This window comes from Morchella importuna (genome assembly GCF_003444635.1).
Source record: "Morchella importuna strain M04M26 chromosome Unknown Morimp01GS001, whole genome shotgun sequence".
NCBI lineage: Eukaryota > Fungi > Ascomycota > Pezizomycetes > Pezizales > Morchellaceae > Morchella > Morchella importuna.
In genome coordinates, this window is record NW_025763398.1 from 851,775 (window position 1) to 866,729 (window position 14,955).

At 48.9% G+C, this 14,955-nt stretch overlaps 2 protein-coding genes across 2 annotated transcripts; both read right to left on the minus strand.

The window, feature by feature from the left end:
* Window positions 1-617: 617 nt before the first annotated feature.
* Window positions 618-1,765, minus strand: LAJ45_00186 (uncharacterized protein; the record flags this gene model as incomplete). Its single annotated transcript, XM_046109788.1, has 2 exons — window positions 618-1,261; window positions 1,600-1,765. 2 exons carry the CDS (start codon window positions 1,763-1,765, stop codon window positions 618-620), a joined length of 810 nt encoding a protein of 269 aa, XP_045976481.1.
* Window positions 1,766-11,883: 10,118 nt separating this feature from the next.
* On the minus strand, window positions 11,884-14,073 carry LAJ45_00187 (uncharacterized protein; the record flags this gene model as incomplete). The annotated part of the gene is made up of 2 exons (XM_046109789.1): window positions 11,884-13,346; window positions 13,398-14,073. 2 exons carry the CDS (start codon window positions 14,071-14,073, stop codon window positions 11,884-11,886), a joined length of 2,139 nt encoding a protein of 712 aa, XP_045976482.1.
* Between the last annotated feature and the right edge of the window lie 882 nt (window positions 14,074-14,955).

Consider the following 14,955-nt stretch of genomic DNA (forward strand, 5'->3'; position numbering starts at 1 on the left):
AGTGGAGTCTGTGGTGGAGAGCTGGATGGCGACACGCTGCCGTGTTTCCATATTCATTCATTTCATAAAGTTGGCATCTCTACTTAGACACCTCAACTGACCACTGACCCCTTTGCAATCCAGCTCGTTAAGTCTTTGTATAACTGTGTACAACATAAATGCACTTATCACGCTCATTAGATCAGTGAAAAGAAGCTGTGGTCCGCCGCGCAAATAAAAGGTATTAAGATACATTACTTAGCAAGACGATTCTGATTGGCCCGTATCGTCTCGCTGCATTGCTAGACCGGTCGTCAACGAATCCAGAAACTCCCTGCAGAATATAACCACGAGGGTGGAAGTTTGTATCGGAGATCCCCTCGAGGTAAAGAAAGCCATGCAAAATGAGCAATATCTCGCATTTCGCCCTGATAGAAGAAACGCGGAAAACGCTTAGTAATGCCCAGTATGAAATATCCCCTGTGAGTTAGAGATAGCGTGATTTTACGTATTAGTGAAAGTGGGCGGCCTTACCTGTCGAGCGAACTGCAGGACAATAATATTTTGGCTCTGGTTTTCTTCAGTGTTTTTCATCGGCAGAGCGATGTGAATACCCTCCCCTGAAGCCTCCTGAAACATCAAGTATGGACCACCATGAGACAGCAAGGCATAGAGAAACTGAACATTGGTGAAACCAATGAGACTTGTAGCTGATGAGTTCCGCCATCATCTGCTGGTACTTCTTCAAGAATTTCCGGCAGTCTACCACCATTACTGCTTTGCCCTGGCGCATCTGTGGGGGGCCCCGAGATCTCCTCAATCTCGCCGCTCTTTACAAGAAGCTGCCTCGCAATATTCGCCGAAGGGTTCTGCGCAGGATCCAGCGCAGGATTAGGAAGTGGCCCCTCATCTGGCACTAAGATTGGCTCCTCATCTTCATCACCAATATCTTGCCGAGTGTTGTGCAAATGCTCGCCCGGGTGTGGTTCAGGATGTTCTCCTGGTTCGCTATTGCTGCCGAAGCCAAGGCATAACCAGCTCATACCACAACTTCTCCGTCTTTGCCTGGAGGCGCTATTACTATGGCTTGCGACTCCACGCCCCAGCGAAACTCCACGCCTCACCGAAGTTCCAGCCGGAGTTAGATTTTGCATCGGAATTCCCTCCCTCGAATCCGCAACTCTTGACCTATCGGTGCGCCGGAAATTCGAAGTCCCAAATAAAGACGACGGCGCCGAAGTTGATGGCTGTGCGGCCCATTGCGATAAAACGGAAAAATATTCTGGCCCTCAAACTAAAACGGTTACACGGATCTCCACGTTATCGGGTCTCCCGCAAGTACAGGCTTCTCGTGTCACACTTTATGCAGCCCTCATAAAGTGACCACAACGGAAAGCCGGCGCACCACACATGTGAGTCAGGTTGTCTTTATACCATTTATCGTACACATTCGAGCTTGCTCACAGTCATTTCTCAGCAGGCCTTCACGTCTCTGGCAGTCCTACGTTATGTCTACTGGATGAGCACCCACAAAACTGATCAAAGGAGACAACTTACCGCACTCATATATCCATCCCCTGTAGTCAAACACTAGGGTCACTACCCCCCTTAGTGACATACTCGCATCCCAGCAGTACTGGCTCGGGTGGTTGCCGAGAAGGCACTCGCAGCCGTTTAGGTTGCATTGCCGCTTCTCGAGGTTGCCCCTGAGTGGGGCGGGGGTAGCGACGGCAAGCCGCGTGAGCATGCAGAGGAAGGCAATGGGGAGGAGGTTTAGGAAGTGCATTGTGGATCTTGATGTGTATGTGTGTATTGTATGTCGCTGATTTTGAGATGGGAGCTCTCCCTGAAGGTAACGGTTGGAGGGAGCGGTGGGCGGACATTAAAGGTTTTGATATCCTTTGGGAGGCGTCGCGGAGGAGGAGGCTATGGTTGGCTCCCTTTCACATCTCTTAGCAAAGGGCGTATGGTGCTCCGCTTGATGTGATTTTTCTACACCTTTTTGATCGCCTATCGTTTTTGCACATTTATTCGCAAATGCACCCACACCTCGTATTGCACGTCAACCACTTACAGAGCAATAGCAGGCTGTCAAGTCGGTGAAAGAACAAAGCATGTGTTTCCAGAGCTAGAGGATGACTGTCACTCGCGTGGCGGGTGGCAGGTGGTGTAGTGACCATCAGTGATGAGGAATCTGTGGCGCAGCTTCTGACATTCGTCTAGATGAAACCGGCAACGCAAAGGGAGAGGTGAGTACTTCTAGAGCAGAAAGACGAGCAAAAATCAAGTGAGCTGTGAAGCAGTCATGTACTACGCACTCCACGATGCTCAATCATTCTACAGAGCTAGGCCCAAGGCTAGCGTCAGCGATATATCGATCGCACTACATAGTGCGCACTCAACCACTATCAATCTTCGATCACTTTTCAACCATAGCCAGAAAAAATAACAAAGGCCCGTTTGGTAGAACAGTAGATATAGTAACGATGAAGACTCCCATCAGATATATTTCCAATTTAAGGTCTAGCTGAAAAGTTATTGACCATGTAAAATGTATACTGTATTTCTTGTATGTACAGTACGATGCCAGTCGTGAGCGTCAGGCGCGGCGTCGCAACGCCGCGCGCGCCGCCAGATTTCCACAACCTTTTCACGGCGGGTTGGTACACAAGATATTAAATGTCAAATCATTGTTATTTATCTACTATTTAACAACTATACAAAAATTCAGCTCTCCAAAGGATCAATTGTGGTTGCTGTGCTGGTACCCGTGATGGTTCGGGGGGCGTGGCGACGCCGCGCCTGACGCTCACGACTGGCATCGTACTGTAAAATGCGCCAAGCCTTCGCCGAGTGGAAGAGGCTTGGTGCCACCTCCGGGAAGCATCAATCCGGGTGGAGTAACATGATTAATTTTCTAGATAAAAACGCCGCCTTTCGGGTGGTGTAAATGAGGTGAGGTGTCTCGAGATGTTGTCCCGAGACACGACAAGACTCGGCGAGGCCGGTCGTATTCGTGGTGGAGGAATGTCTCGAGATAGGCAACAAGGCTCAGTTGCCTTTTATTGGGATAGCGAAGACTACCGGGCTTCCGGCCTGGTACATGACTTACAACACGTTCACGATTGCCAGCGCCCTCGGTTATGATAGCCCTGACCCCAGCCTCCACACCCCACCCCGCCTGCCCTTCCCTCCTTCTTAACCAAGCCTCCCCCCTCCCGTCGTAGAACATACAGCTTAGAGAAGACCCACGACTCTCCTCCACAGCACCGCTATCCACTAGCTCTACCCCCACCGAACAGAATGAATCCACAACTAAGTAGCCCCCGAAAAGCGGCAGTGATGAATCATGAAATATCACTCGGCCACACGCGGGGAAGGCTGTTGCGTTTTTAGCCTCTACACTACACCGTGCCATCCGGGAATGGCTAATACAGGTGCCATCACTACCTAGAATTACAATCCGTCAATGCTCTTAGACGGGTTGTACCGTTCAGAAATATGCCACTCAGGCGCTTCTAGATCTTTTTATAGCTGGTACGAAGACATGCCAGCCACGACACATTTTCCCACATCCCTACCTAGACATATGCCAACAAAGTTACTTGGGAATATCTTCAGAGCAAGCATCAAATGTGGAGAGATCTGTTAGTAAGGTTGTACGCAAAAGCGAGCGGGAAAAGCTCGTCGGGGTGGTCCTGGAATATCCTGGGTGCCGAAGTAAGGCCATCGGGGAGAATGAATAAGGGACATATTTGGGGCTATATTGATAGAAATCATGTGTATTGTACAGTATGTCTTAGACCCATAAGACATTTGGAGAATCTCTCTCATGTATCAGCGTCTTGAATTGGCTGTAAAAGCGTCCGGGTAATCAATTATCTGGTTTTAATTAATAGTCCCCAGAATATGTATTTAGAGATGCTATAAAATTCGCAAGTTAATGTTTAATGACTTCCTGAACAGGATACGCTAATGAGAGAGATTCTCCAAATATCTTCCGCGTCCATGGCATAGTGGTGATCGATAGTCTAATATGACCGTTAGATTGCCTGGGCTCAATTCGAAAACAGTCACCGCGTATGGAGTTTTGCTGGCGGGTGAGTTCTGGCTAGGAACGAGAGTCTAGACACACTGTTACCTATATACCGAAATCCATGGCCTTCTCAGATATCATCATGTGCCTGAAGGATGAGTGATCGGCTTTATTGCCATTGGAATTGCAATTTGTGGGCAAAATCCTGGTGCTACTCCATGAATATTGCTGACAGGTCAAATCTAGCTAAAAATTTAGATTCTATGATTTACCTTCATAGAGATCTTTACTACTTTGTTATACTGCAATATTGATATTAAACGATTTTTTCCCCCGCTGAAATTGCGTTACATTACTGGTTTCATAAAATCTTTAATGTTGATGGCGACGAAAATCTGCCAGAAGTCTGAGACCTACACCTTTATCACATCTATACACAATACACTATCTAATTCACCTCTGTTGTGTTGCTGCTCCGCGTGTAAATTTTATTGAAAGTCAATGATATGATGTTGCCACAACCACCCTAACCCTTTTTGGCACACCAACCACACTAGGAATTAACCCCCCGGGCCATCATTAAAAACAGGAGAGGAAGGGATAACGTACATATATATCACACATAATCTAAAGACGGAACCTGTCATTGTTATATGTACGCAGTGCTCCCATTTACTGTACCCGATTCTCATTTCTGGAGTACTAATTATATAATTCCATACAACAGACTATCTTACCAACACCGCAGGAGCTCGAGGCGTTTTCCCCTTTAATGGCACTAGCAACCTTCCTGTAAACCCCACCAGGAAATTAAATCTTGCATCATTTGAAAAGAGCTATGAAGCTATGCACTGCTGCCTGTCGACTCACTTGATTCAGGTTGTAGCCCGTAATCAAACCGTCCCCCACCCGCAATGTCCCAGTCAAACACCCCAACAAATACCAGAAACCACTTCGCGCTACCCAAGCCCAGATACTAAACAGTCCACCAAAGCCGTGCTACATGCGTCCACTTTTGTAGACCTTTTTCCTCTCTTTGAAATAAGCGGGAATGATCTACAACCTGTTGAGCTCGCGCCAAGTCCCCCCCTCCGGAGGTACATAAGTCGGACCAACCCTAAATTGCCGTCGATAAGTAGTCCTACCCTCCATAATCGCATGTTTCCACTTGTATGTCTTCATCAAGTCAAACCATTTTACACTCCAGAGGAGAAAGTCTGGGTCAAAGTTGCGGTTCATTCTAGAGGGTTTACCCCGATGATCGTTACCGATAAAACGGCAAACCCTCTGGTAGAGCATCACCGTGCTCGCTACAAGCTCATTATAGGCCTTCTTCAGTCGCAACCGCTCATTCCTTCTCTTAGTTTCCAGTGCCGGAGGTACCCCGCCAATTCCCCTCAGCCTGACATACGCGGCATGATTGCCCCCAAAGGTATACATGCCCTCATCAGTTGTGTCCAACGATAGGTATGGTAATCCATTTCTGTGCGTAGCCATTCGGGTGTATCAAGAGCCTCGATTACAGGCCATATACTTTGGTAGCGCATTGCTGCAACTTTATTCGAATCTTGGTAGTAGGCCGCATGGTTCACGGGGGCATCCCACTGGTTCTGGAGAAATCCGGGAAGGGCAGCCATTGAAGTGAGCAGGAAAGTCTGTTACTTTTTTCTCTTGGTGGTTGTTTTTCGCTATGCTGTTTCAAGCTCCTCTTGGGGTTGGTGATTGTTATTCAACGGTGTTTGCCTGGTTATAGTTATCCCTTTGATGTTTATCAGAGTGTACCGGCCACGGGAAACGAAACGACGAAGCTGTCGATGGTATTATACCTCCCGAATCTGAATGTAAGTACTGGTGGACGGTCTTGAAAGAATAACAATGATTCTTTGTCCTCTGACGACAGGAAATTACATTTCTTTGTGGAGGTAGTAGGTTAGTAATCCACAAGTATTATCCACACAACCAGACTTGAAACAAAGACATGCTACATACTTAGTATGTACGTATTCACTTACCCCAAAACTTCACAGCACGATTCTCGACCCTTCTATTCCTGATAATGTCCAGATCTCCGTATCACATACATCCTCTTACTCTTAAAATACGGCTTACATAAGAAAGATCAGGTCAAAATCACCCTTGATTCTGGCGAAGTGAGTAGAGTATGTAGTGAGGCAATGCGCCAAGGCCTGAGATCTTGAACTCGAAAAATAGGCAGGGTTAGGGTTCATTCAACGAGGATTCTCTACGCATCATGCATGACCCCCTCAAGTCGACGAATATCACTGGGTATATACAGCCGCGTAAATGTTTGGCTGCAGCGCTGTGTACTCCTACTCTCAAATGAGTAGCGTTAGTGGGGAGCAACCCTCATGTGGCCGCTATGTAGGCAGTACCAAAATTATATATAGGGGATTGCGCTATATTATAATTATCCTACCAACCTTACTACTAATCTATTATAAAGATCTGATCGTTCCACACTCTCGAGCTCCAGGTCATTCTCTGTTTTCCCCTTAGCTGGAAGGGGAATCTTATTATCCTGTGTAATTCTAGGGGAGATCCGGCATTGGTGTTAAACACTACGTCTAGTCCCATAGCCACTAAAGATTATAGCAATACTTTCATGTCTCTGGAGAGATTTTTACTCACTCGGAACCGCACGAGGCCTACCAGTCGCCAGGACCACTCGGTCACCGTTTTCCCTTTGCTATCCCAAATACAGAGAGAGGATTGGACTCTCAGTTTGGAAAACTAGCTAGATTTTTTCAACACCAAGGAGAACAGCGACTGAGCGAACACGGGGGCTGACCTGCCCCACGCTGTACCGCTCCTTGGACACAGTACTAGTAGAATGCATATTAGGTGGCTCGATCCCACAACTGTGAGCCTTTATTGGTAACAACTTAGGAATCCAAGTGTTAGATCTGTTGATTCCTTAATGGATATATGTGGATGATATGAATGATAGAACACTGGCACCGTACTCACTCATACCAGAATCTATTGATTTCTGGTATGTGTTACTGCCTATTGTATCCCTATATCTAAGAACAAGGTTAAACAGTCGTCCTAGTTCCATACTATTCAATATACCTCCAATAAATCGTACACCCCCAAGCGTCCTTTCCTCACCAACATAATATAAGTGGTAACGACCACACCATGGCGTCTTGACCAATTCAATCCGATATCATTGCTCTCATCGATTTATGTTACGGCACAACCGCAACTAAAATATATCATTAACAAATTTCAAGATAATAAGTTGCGAGTGAAGACTGAAATATTCCCGGACCCCCCCTAGTGTTTCAAGAGCCATAGAATTCAACATGAATCCACCGAAGCCTCGTGTACATTCAAGGAGTATCTTCATATGATAACTCCCCTAGATAGCCAGCTATAAAAGCCCCTCAACCCCGCCATAACTGTATCTAAGACATCAACATCACCATTACAATACGCCTTTCAGCGTTCAACAAGACTTTCTCAGCTTAAATCAACGCAATAACCAACCATGTGCCAGGTCAAACACTGCCAATATAGCTGCGGGCATTTCACCGAGGAATTCCTCCCGACGAGTGAAGCTTGCCGATATAACCCTTGCAAGGTACAGGCAGTCACTAGCAAAGCTCGGGGCGGGATTTGCTCACGTTGCAAGGAAGCTGAGAGGAATCGTGCGCGTGGACATGGACATGGCCACCGTCAACATACAAAAGAGCCGACAGTCTTCCCACCTGGACATGATGCTTTTGGAGGACAGCACCTGGCGAAGAAGCAAGGTTCCGAGCTAATCAGCTCATCGCGTACAGGGCAAAGATGGACCTAGACAATGCCAAGGCTAACCAAGCCTACGCCACCATGGATTATAAAAGTCATAAGAAAGCAGTGGAGGAGCATGAGTGGTATAAAGAAAGAGAGAAAAACCAAGACAGAGACGAGAAAAGGAAAGCTGCAGAGCGGGTGAAGAGGGCTCATGAGTGGCAGGCAGGTGTTGCGAGAAACTTTAATGGACGCGTATAAGGGTGTCCCGCCGGTACCTGTTTCTACCGCGGTGGATTATCCAAGAGGAGGCAGACCTGCAGAGTTTCCGTTGGTGGAACTTATTTCACATTAAATTGTGACGTTTAGCTTTTTGACCAATGCATGATGTAATGATGTTTTTAGATGATTTTTAATTGAGTCGATTTAAAGACGGTATTTGATCTTCCATGTCACTGAAAGTGACAAATTATCCCCTATAGCGTTTTAGTTTATTCCAGTGACTTTTAATTCGCTACTTCCGAACTCCGATAAAAGATGAGAAATGGAGACTGAGCATACACCCCAAGCCTACGTATACACTCCCATCTCTGAGGGTCTGATTGGGGGCCATAGCCGAAGTAGAATCTCTCTAGATTTATATACTTGTAGATACGTGGTGAATAATATTAATGATATCTGACACTCGTAAGTGATGCGGATATCAATAGGCTTACACTGTCTAGCTAACCCGGGTATTTTCGCTGGGCAGCGCACTTGTACTTGTAGATCGTTATCATCATCATGACATATCATTCGTGCCAGATTCGTATCGAAAAGAGGGCGAGCTGCGAGATTGTCAATAGAGCATTGGAGATAGATGCCTACAAGCTAATATATCGATTCTCGAGTCGGAGACATGACAATATGGTTATCTTCCATATTTCTAGGTAGATAAAAGTGAATTGTGTAGTACTATGAGGACTTAAGATACTATATTTACAACTACTTAGTATCACTACCCATGTTCACGCGATGAGCCTATTATAACCTCAGAGAGTTCATGCTGATGATCTCGGATCAGTTTAGAACTCCTAGTTTTTAAGGATTTAAACATAATTACTTACCTAGCTCGGAGTTGCTTTCCTGATCATGATCATCACTGAAACGATATACTTGTAATGACTGCAAATCAACAGAAACAATACCATAGCATGAAGCCTCAGTATTGAAATCCCTGCATACTAAAGCACTTACCCCTAGTAACGTAGGGACCTCGGTGCACGGTATTTAAGACTTCCGGGTCCAGTTGGGCTCAACCTGAAGGTTTTCTTCCGTTCCCCCGTATATATAATAATCTGTGGACTTTAAATACATGTTCCCAGCACGATATCCGCACCCTATCGAAAATGTACGTACACGTACAACCATTTCCTCATCCGGGCGCAAGCGCAAAGCTTGGGACCAGCAATGCCTCTTGCAAGCATACTTGTATATATGTAACATTACATGAGCAAGAGTTTCGCCATGTACATAGGTACGTGTCACGATACAGAACTGGAGTCGGGTATCAAGTATATACTTGTACCCAGCTCCAGTTCTCGCAGACACCAGGCTTCTTTAGCCATAAAGGTCCTTCGTATATGTATTTCAAGCACTCACTGGTTGGATGCCTATAAATCTCAAGGGCATTCTGGCATACCCCGACATCATAAAACCAGAAAGGAGAGGCCATATACACGAGTGATAACCTGTGATTCCTGAACGGTTTTAAAACAATTCCGAATCTTTAGTTTCGCCGAGGATGCTACAGTGACCAGTCTCACGGGTATGCTTCTATATGGACTGATATGTGTGCCAGAACTCTCAATGGCCAGATTTATTTGTCTCTGGCGCAATTATTTTGCCAACCCGCGCGAACAAAAAAAGCCTGCTTCATTGCCGACCTATCGATTACTCATTGAATGGGCATGGGTCCTAGGGATAGTCAGACAAAAGCAATAGAAGCTCCACCTTCCCATGTGCAGGCAAGGAATCAACCAGCCGAACAGGAGCCTCCAGATACTAGTAGCCTGCATTACCGGCATTGACATACATACCCAAATACTCGCTTGTTCATAAATTACAACAGGTCGGAAGCCTTCCAAGCAAACCCCACACATAATTCCGACATTTTAATTGACGCGTGAATTCTCTCCTTTATTAGGAAATCTCAAGATATGTCTTACTCCCAGTCTCTAAGCGTCTCGTCTTATTGTGGCAGCTTTAGGGTTTGTAACATGCAGGTGAACTATAAACGGGCTTCGTCATTCCGTGTGAGCCAGAGGACCGGTGGAGATTAGCAGATAAACAGACTTTGAACGACCATGGACAGGCCCGTATTAGTACCACTTGATATATATAATATAGGTGAGGCTTTGTAAAGAAATACTCATTGCTATTCGGAGCCGGCTTATCCCCCACGCCCTGGAGCCTTTCAACAACAGAGCCGTGATATCATTTTTTATCGGCGACGTAGTACGTGTATTTATATATACTCACAAATCTTATTCCCATTTAACCCATATGCATGTAGGCCTAAAAACCCTCCCGTTTTATGGCAGTGCAACCTGAACCAAGATTTCCATTGGTTCGATATGATGAGATACTCAAGACCTTGGCAGATCTATTATCAATCGATCGCTCCATTGATATTCGTACTAGATAATCCCCCCTGACTACTTTGTGTTCTGGCGAATCTACGTTCAACCCTGATCAATCTCCATGCAGCCTACGTAAATTACACGCAAAACACCTAGGACATTAAGCGTGAGTGACGTGTAATTTCAAGTGCAAGTGCTCTTAACGAAGGAACGGAAACTCTACAAGGTTTCAATGGGTAGACAAAGAAAGGACCACTGTTCAGAATAAATAAATCTCACCTTATTCAACATGGAACAAAGGAGGCGGAGATATACCGATGGGCCACCCCCACGCATGAGAATTGCCTGGTTCCGGCCCTGCGGTTTCCTTCTGTGTGTCGGGTCCAGCAGTGCCTGGTACATGAATTCTCACTCGGTTCTCGATAGCACCTGCGCGGCGGCTTAACCCCATAGAAAGCAACCGCATGGAACACCCCCCGCTACTGGAATTAATAGCTTTGACGTTCTGCCATTACTATAAGGTAACGCAAGCAGGAGCGCGTCTCCTGACCTTGCTGGGTACTTCCCATATATATATACTCATACTAATTGGATTCTCCAAGACCTGGTTGGTCAGATTCCAGGTTGGACCAACTCTCGGTGGATGGAAGAATCTCTCCAAATTGCAGATGGTCAGTTATTCAAACAGTACTAAAACTAAGTGTAAAGGAAAGGAATAAGCAGTCAACAGCACTATTTTCATTTCCCCGGTGGCAGCTAAATTTACAATGTTGCCGCTTCGGGCGAGCCCGGGGGCCCGCGGCTCTGGTCTCGGCTGGCCGGTGGCTACACATCTCTTGACTAGGGATCGAAATATTAACGCATTTTGACAGATGAAAACGCAAAACTTTCGTATCCGCCACAATTACAATTTGACATATATGTCAAGGCCGCCCGAGCACCCGAGCTTGGGAATGACCTTCAAACACCTTCACCTTATATATGTAAGATTTCACTAGAGTCGCCCTCGATATACGGATACGTGTTGAGTATATTATTACACGGGGAGCACCACTACAAGTAAGGAGATGCTATATTAGTAAAAGGGTATTTTGGGACCAGCGATTACAATCATTATAACGAGAGTCTATCATTTCCCGACCCGTGCTTTACCATGATCCAGGTGGACGGGATTCTCCAAAGTAAACATTTAGCCCTTGCTACTGCTACTGTCTCCCACAACCAGTGCTGAGGACCACCGCGCCTCGGAAAGGGCAAAGGCTGCTGGTTGATCGTGTGTGAAGGATGCTCTTCCTGGCGCTGTGGGGTCTGATAAGCTATACTATTCCTTATATCCCCCATGCATGGCCAAACATGCACAAAGTCGTTCCAGCTATACCACCATCACGACTACGCCATCACCACCACTCTCAGACCTTGCTATCACGAATCTCACGCAAATATGAGCCGAAAATTATTGCAATTGATTCTAGCACCGAAAAGCCCCAACTACTCCACGACATTCAGCCCCGCCACCCACCCCCCCAGGACATCCCCCACATCGGGATACCTCACCACCGCTTCGTCGCCCAGCCACTCCATCCACCGCCTCAGAAAGCCCCTCTCACGCCCCACCGTCTCCGAGTCGCCCACTACGCACAAATGCCTCCTCGCCCTCGTCACCGCGACATTGATCCTTCTGACATCCTTCAGGAACCCTGTCTCGCGCTTCTCGTTCGACCTCACGAGTGATATCACCACTGCCTCCTTCTCCCGCCCCTGGAAACTGTCGACACTGTTGACCTCCACGCCCGGATACGCCTCGCGCAGGAACTTTGATATCAGCGCAACCTGGGCATTGTAGGGCGTGAGCACGCCCACATCCCCCTCCCTCACGCCAGCGTCAATGAGCGCCTTTACATGCAGCGCCACCAGCCTTGCCTCCAGCAGGTTGGAGCGGGACTCTGACGCAAGTGCCACCGCCTTGGACTTCACCGGGTCGCCCGCCACATCCTCCGGGAACTCGCCGCCCTGCGTGTCGATGAAGACCACCGGGGCCGCCGTGTCTTCCGTCTCCTGGACCTCGTAGGGCAGGGTGGTGAGCAGATGCTCCTTCACACTCTCATGCGCAATCAGCAGTCCGCCATAGAGCTCCTTTGACGGGAACGCCATGATGTCCGCGTGCATGCGGTACTGCGTGTCCAGCAGCCTCTTTATGCCCTCGCCATGCAGCGTCAGCAGCCTCGAAAATAGCGTGACTTCCAGACTGTCAGGCACCTCCGTTTTGTGTGCCGGCTTGTCCAGCACCGGCGCAGACATGCTGCCGGTAACACTCTTTATCGTCGGCGGCAGCTGCATGGGGTCCCCGGCGATGACCAGCTTCTGCACGCCGCCCCTCGTCATCAGCAGCGGGATCCAGCACTGCGCCTCCAGCGCCTGTGAGCCCTCGTCAATGATCACCACATCAAACTTCTCGCTCAGGATCTGTCTACTGCCCGCGCCATGCAGCGTGCACAGCACCACCTTGCTCCCGCGCACAACCTCCGTCACGCACTTGTCCTCCCGGCGGCGGTACTCGCCGCGGAGATCGCGCACCTGGGACCAGCCGTCTTTACGGGCTTTCCCCTTGATGCGGGACTTTCCGGCGGCGTTGAGCTTGGAGAGGAGGTCGTCCATCTCGCGGCGGACGTCGCTCACAATCTCGCCGGCCTCGGAGGTGCGTGTGAGGGCGTCGAGGGAGCGCTCGAGGACGCGGGGGAGGAGACGTGCGGGGTGTCCAAGACGGATGATGGGGAGGGCAGCCGGGAGACGGAGAACAATGTTATCGACGGAGATGTTTGAAGGGCCGCAGACGAGGATCTTCTTTGGTGTCGCGGGTTCACCGGAGGACGAAGGAGGGGGCGTAACAAGCTGGAGGATCAGTTCGAGGAGTGTCTGCGTCTTTCCTGTCCCTGGGGGGCCGTGGATGAGCGCTTTCTGGTGTCAATGAGCGCTCTACAAGTCAATGATCTTGGAAATCATACCGACTTCCGGACTGGCAAGAGCAAACCCGACGGCCTCTTTCTGACTGTCATTGAGCCCCCCGTCGAACCAGGAGATATCCTCTCTCTCATGCCCGCTCTTCAGCACCGCCGGTGTCCTCCTCCCAAACAGCACGTCCACCAGCCCGCTTCCCCCACCGCTCTCCCCAATCCCCTTCAGCAGCCCCATCGTCTTCTCCATGCGGCTGAACGTCACCTCGTTCGCCAGCTTCACCACCCACAGCCTCTTCCCCGCCGTCAACACACGGTCGACACCCCCGCCATCATCGCTCTTTGGGCTCACCGACACCGCGATCCGCCCCTCAAACACCCTGTGGACCACGCCCTCCACGCCGTTGTCGCTCAGCTCGCTCTTCTCCTTCTTTGTCGCGCTGCCGCCCGGCTGCACCTCGACGCGGACGATATCACCCTGCCGTACGCCGTGGGGCGGGATCTTCCCGTCGCTGACGATGGCGTTGTCGGGCTCGAGCTCGAGGATGGTGCGGCCGCCGAAGCCCGTGCGCTGCGAGGCCGGGAGCAGGTTTGTTATCGCGAGGCCATGGCGGACGAGCGCCGTGGGGGGCAGCTGCGAGATGAGCGTGGTCTGCTGGGTGATGTCGGCATTGCGCTCGGTGGTGAGGAGGGCGAGCTGGGTGGTTGAGAAGTCGGCGATGTCCATTATTGGGGATGGATGATGTAGCAGCGGGGGGGCGGTGTGTGTGTGTGTGGTGATAACAGAACCTAACCCTGGTGCGACACCGACCCTGGCAACAGCATACAGATGGCTGAATCAGCCCTATACATTGGAGCCCCCCAATCCAGTTCTGTGTTACCTTTGTTGGCAAGCCAACAAAGGATTCCGCTGTCTGGTGGCTACCCATATGTATCAGCCAGGCTTCGTTATTCAAACCAAGGTATGGAAGCAAAAGACAGCTCTTGCAAATTGAGGCTTTCACACCCCGCCAATTGCAAACGAATTGGCCGGGTGTAGCTCCCTCTCGGAGGTAACGGCTAGTAGACACTGGCAGCTCGAAACAACACCGGTAATATCCAGAGCAATTGAACCCTTGCGCGAATCTCCACCTTATCCTAGCGTATACGGCCCTGACCTTGTCCACAAGCTTATTCCCCAATCATAATACAATAGAAAGATACCCACCAGTCACAACACTCTCTCTACCGTGCCAAATCTGTTGGGCGGTTGCCGGTAGCAGTTCCGGTCGATGAGCACTTGGTATTGAGCCCATGCCAGATATAAACCGGTAGATGAGACCGGCCATTGCTCAAGGAATAAGCCTTAACCCGCTCTCTGATGTTTGTTTTGCTCGTTTGGACTAATTGAAGATTGGTGTACGTCAACAGTCTGGACCTGTCTCTTAACAGGCTACTTCTAACATGGGCAGAAACAAGTGTTCTGGGTCGTTTTTACACGGCATTAATCGCAGATATAGCTAGCCATTCCCAGAGGGCACTCGACCTCATATACGTCAGATGCCTCCCTCGGCCACATCCCCGCTCCCGGATCAAAGCTATGATTCTAACCCAGGTAGATCAACGGTAT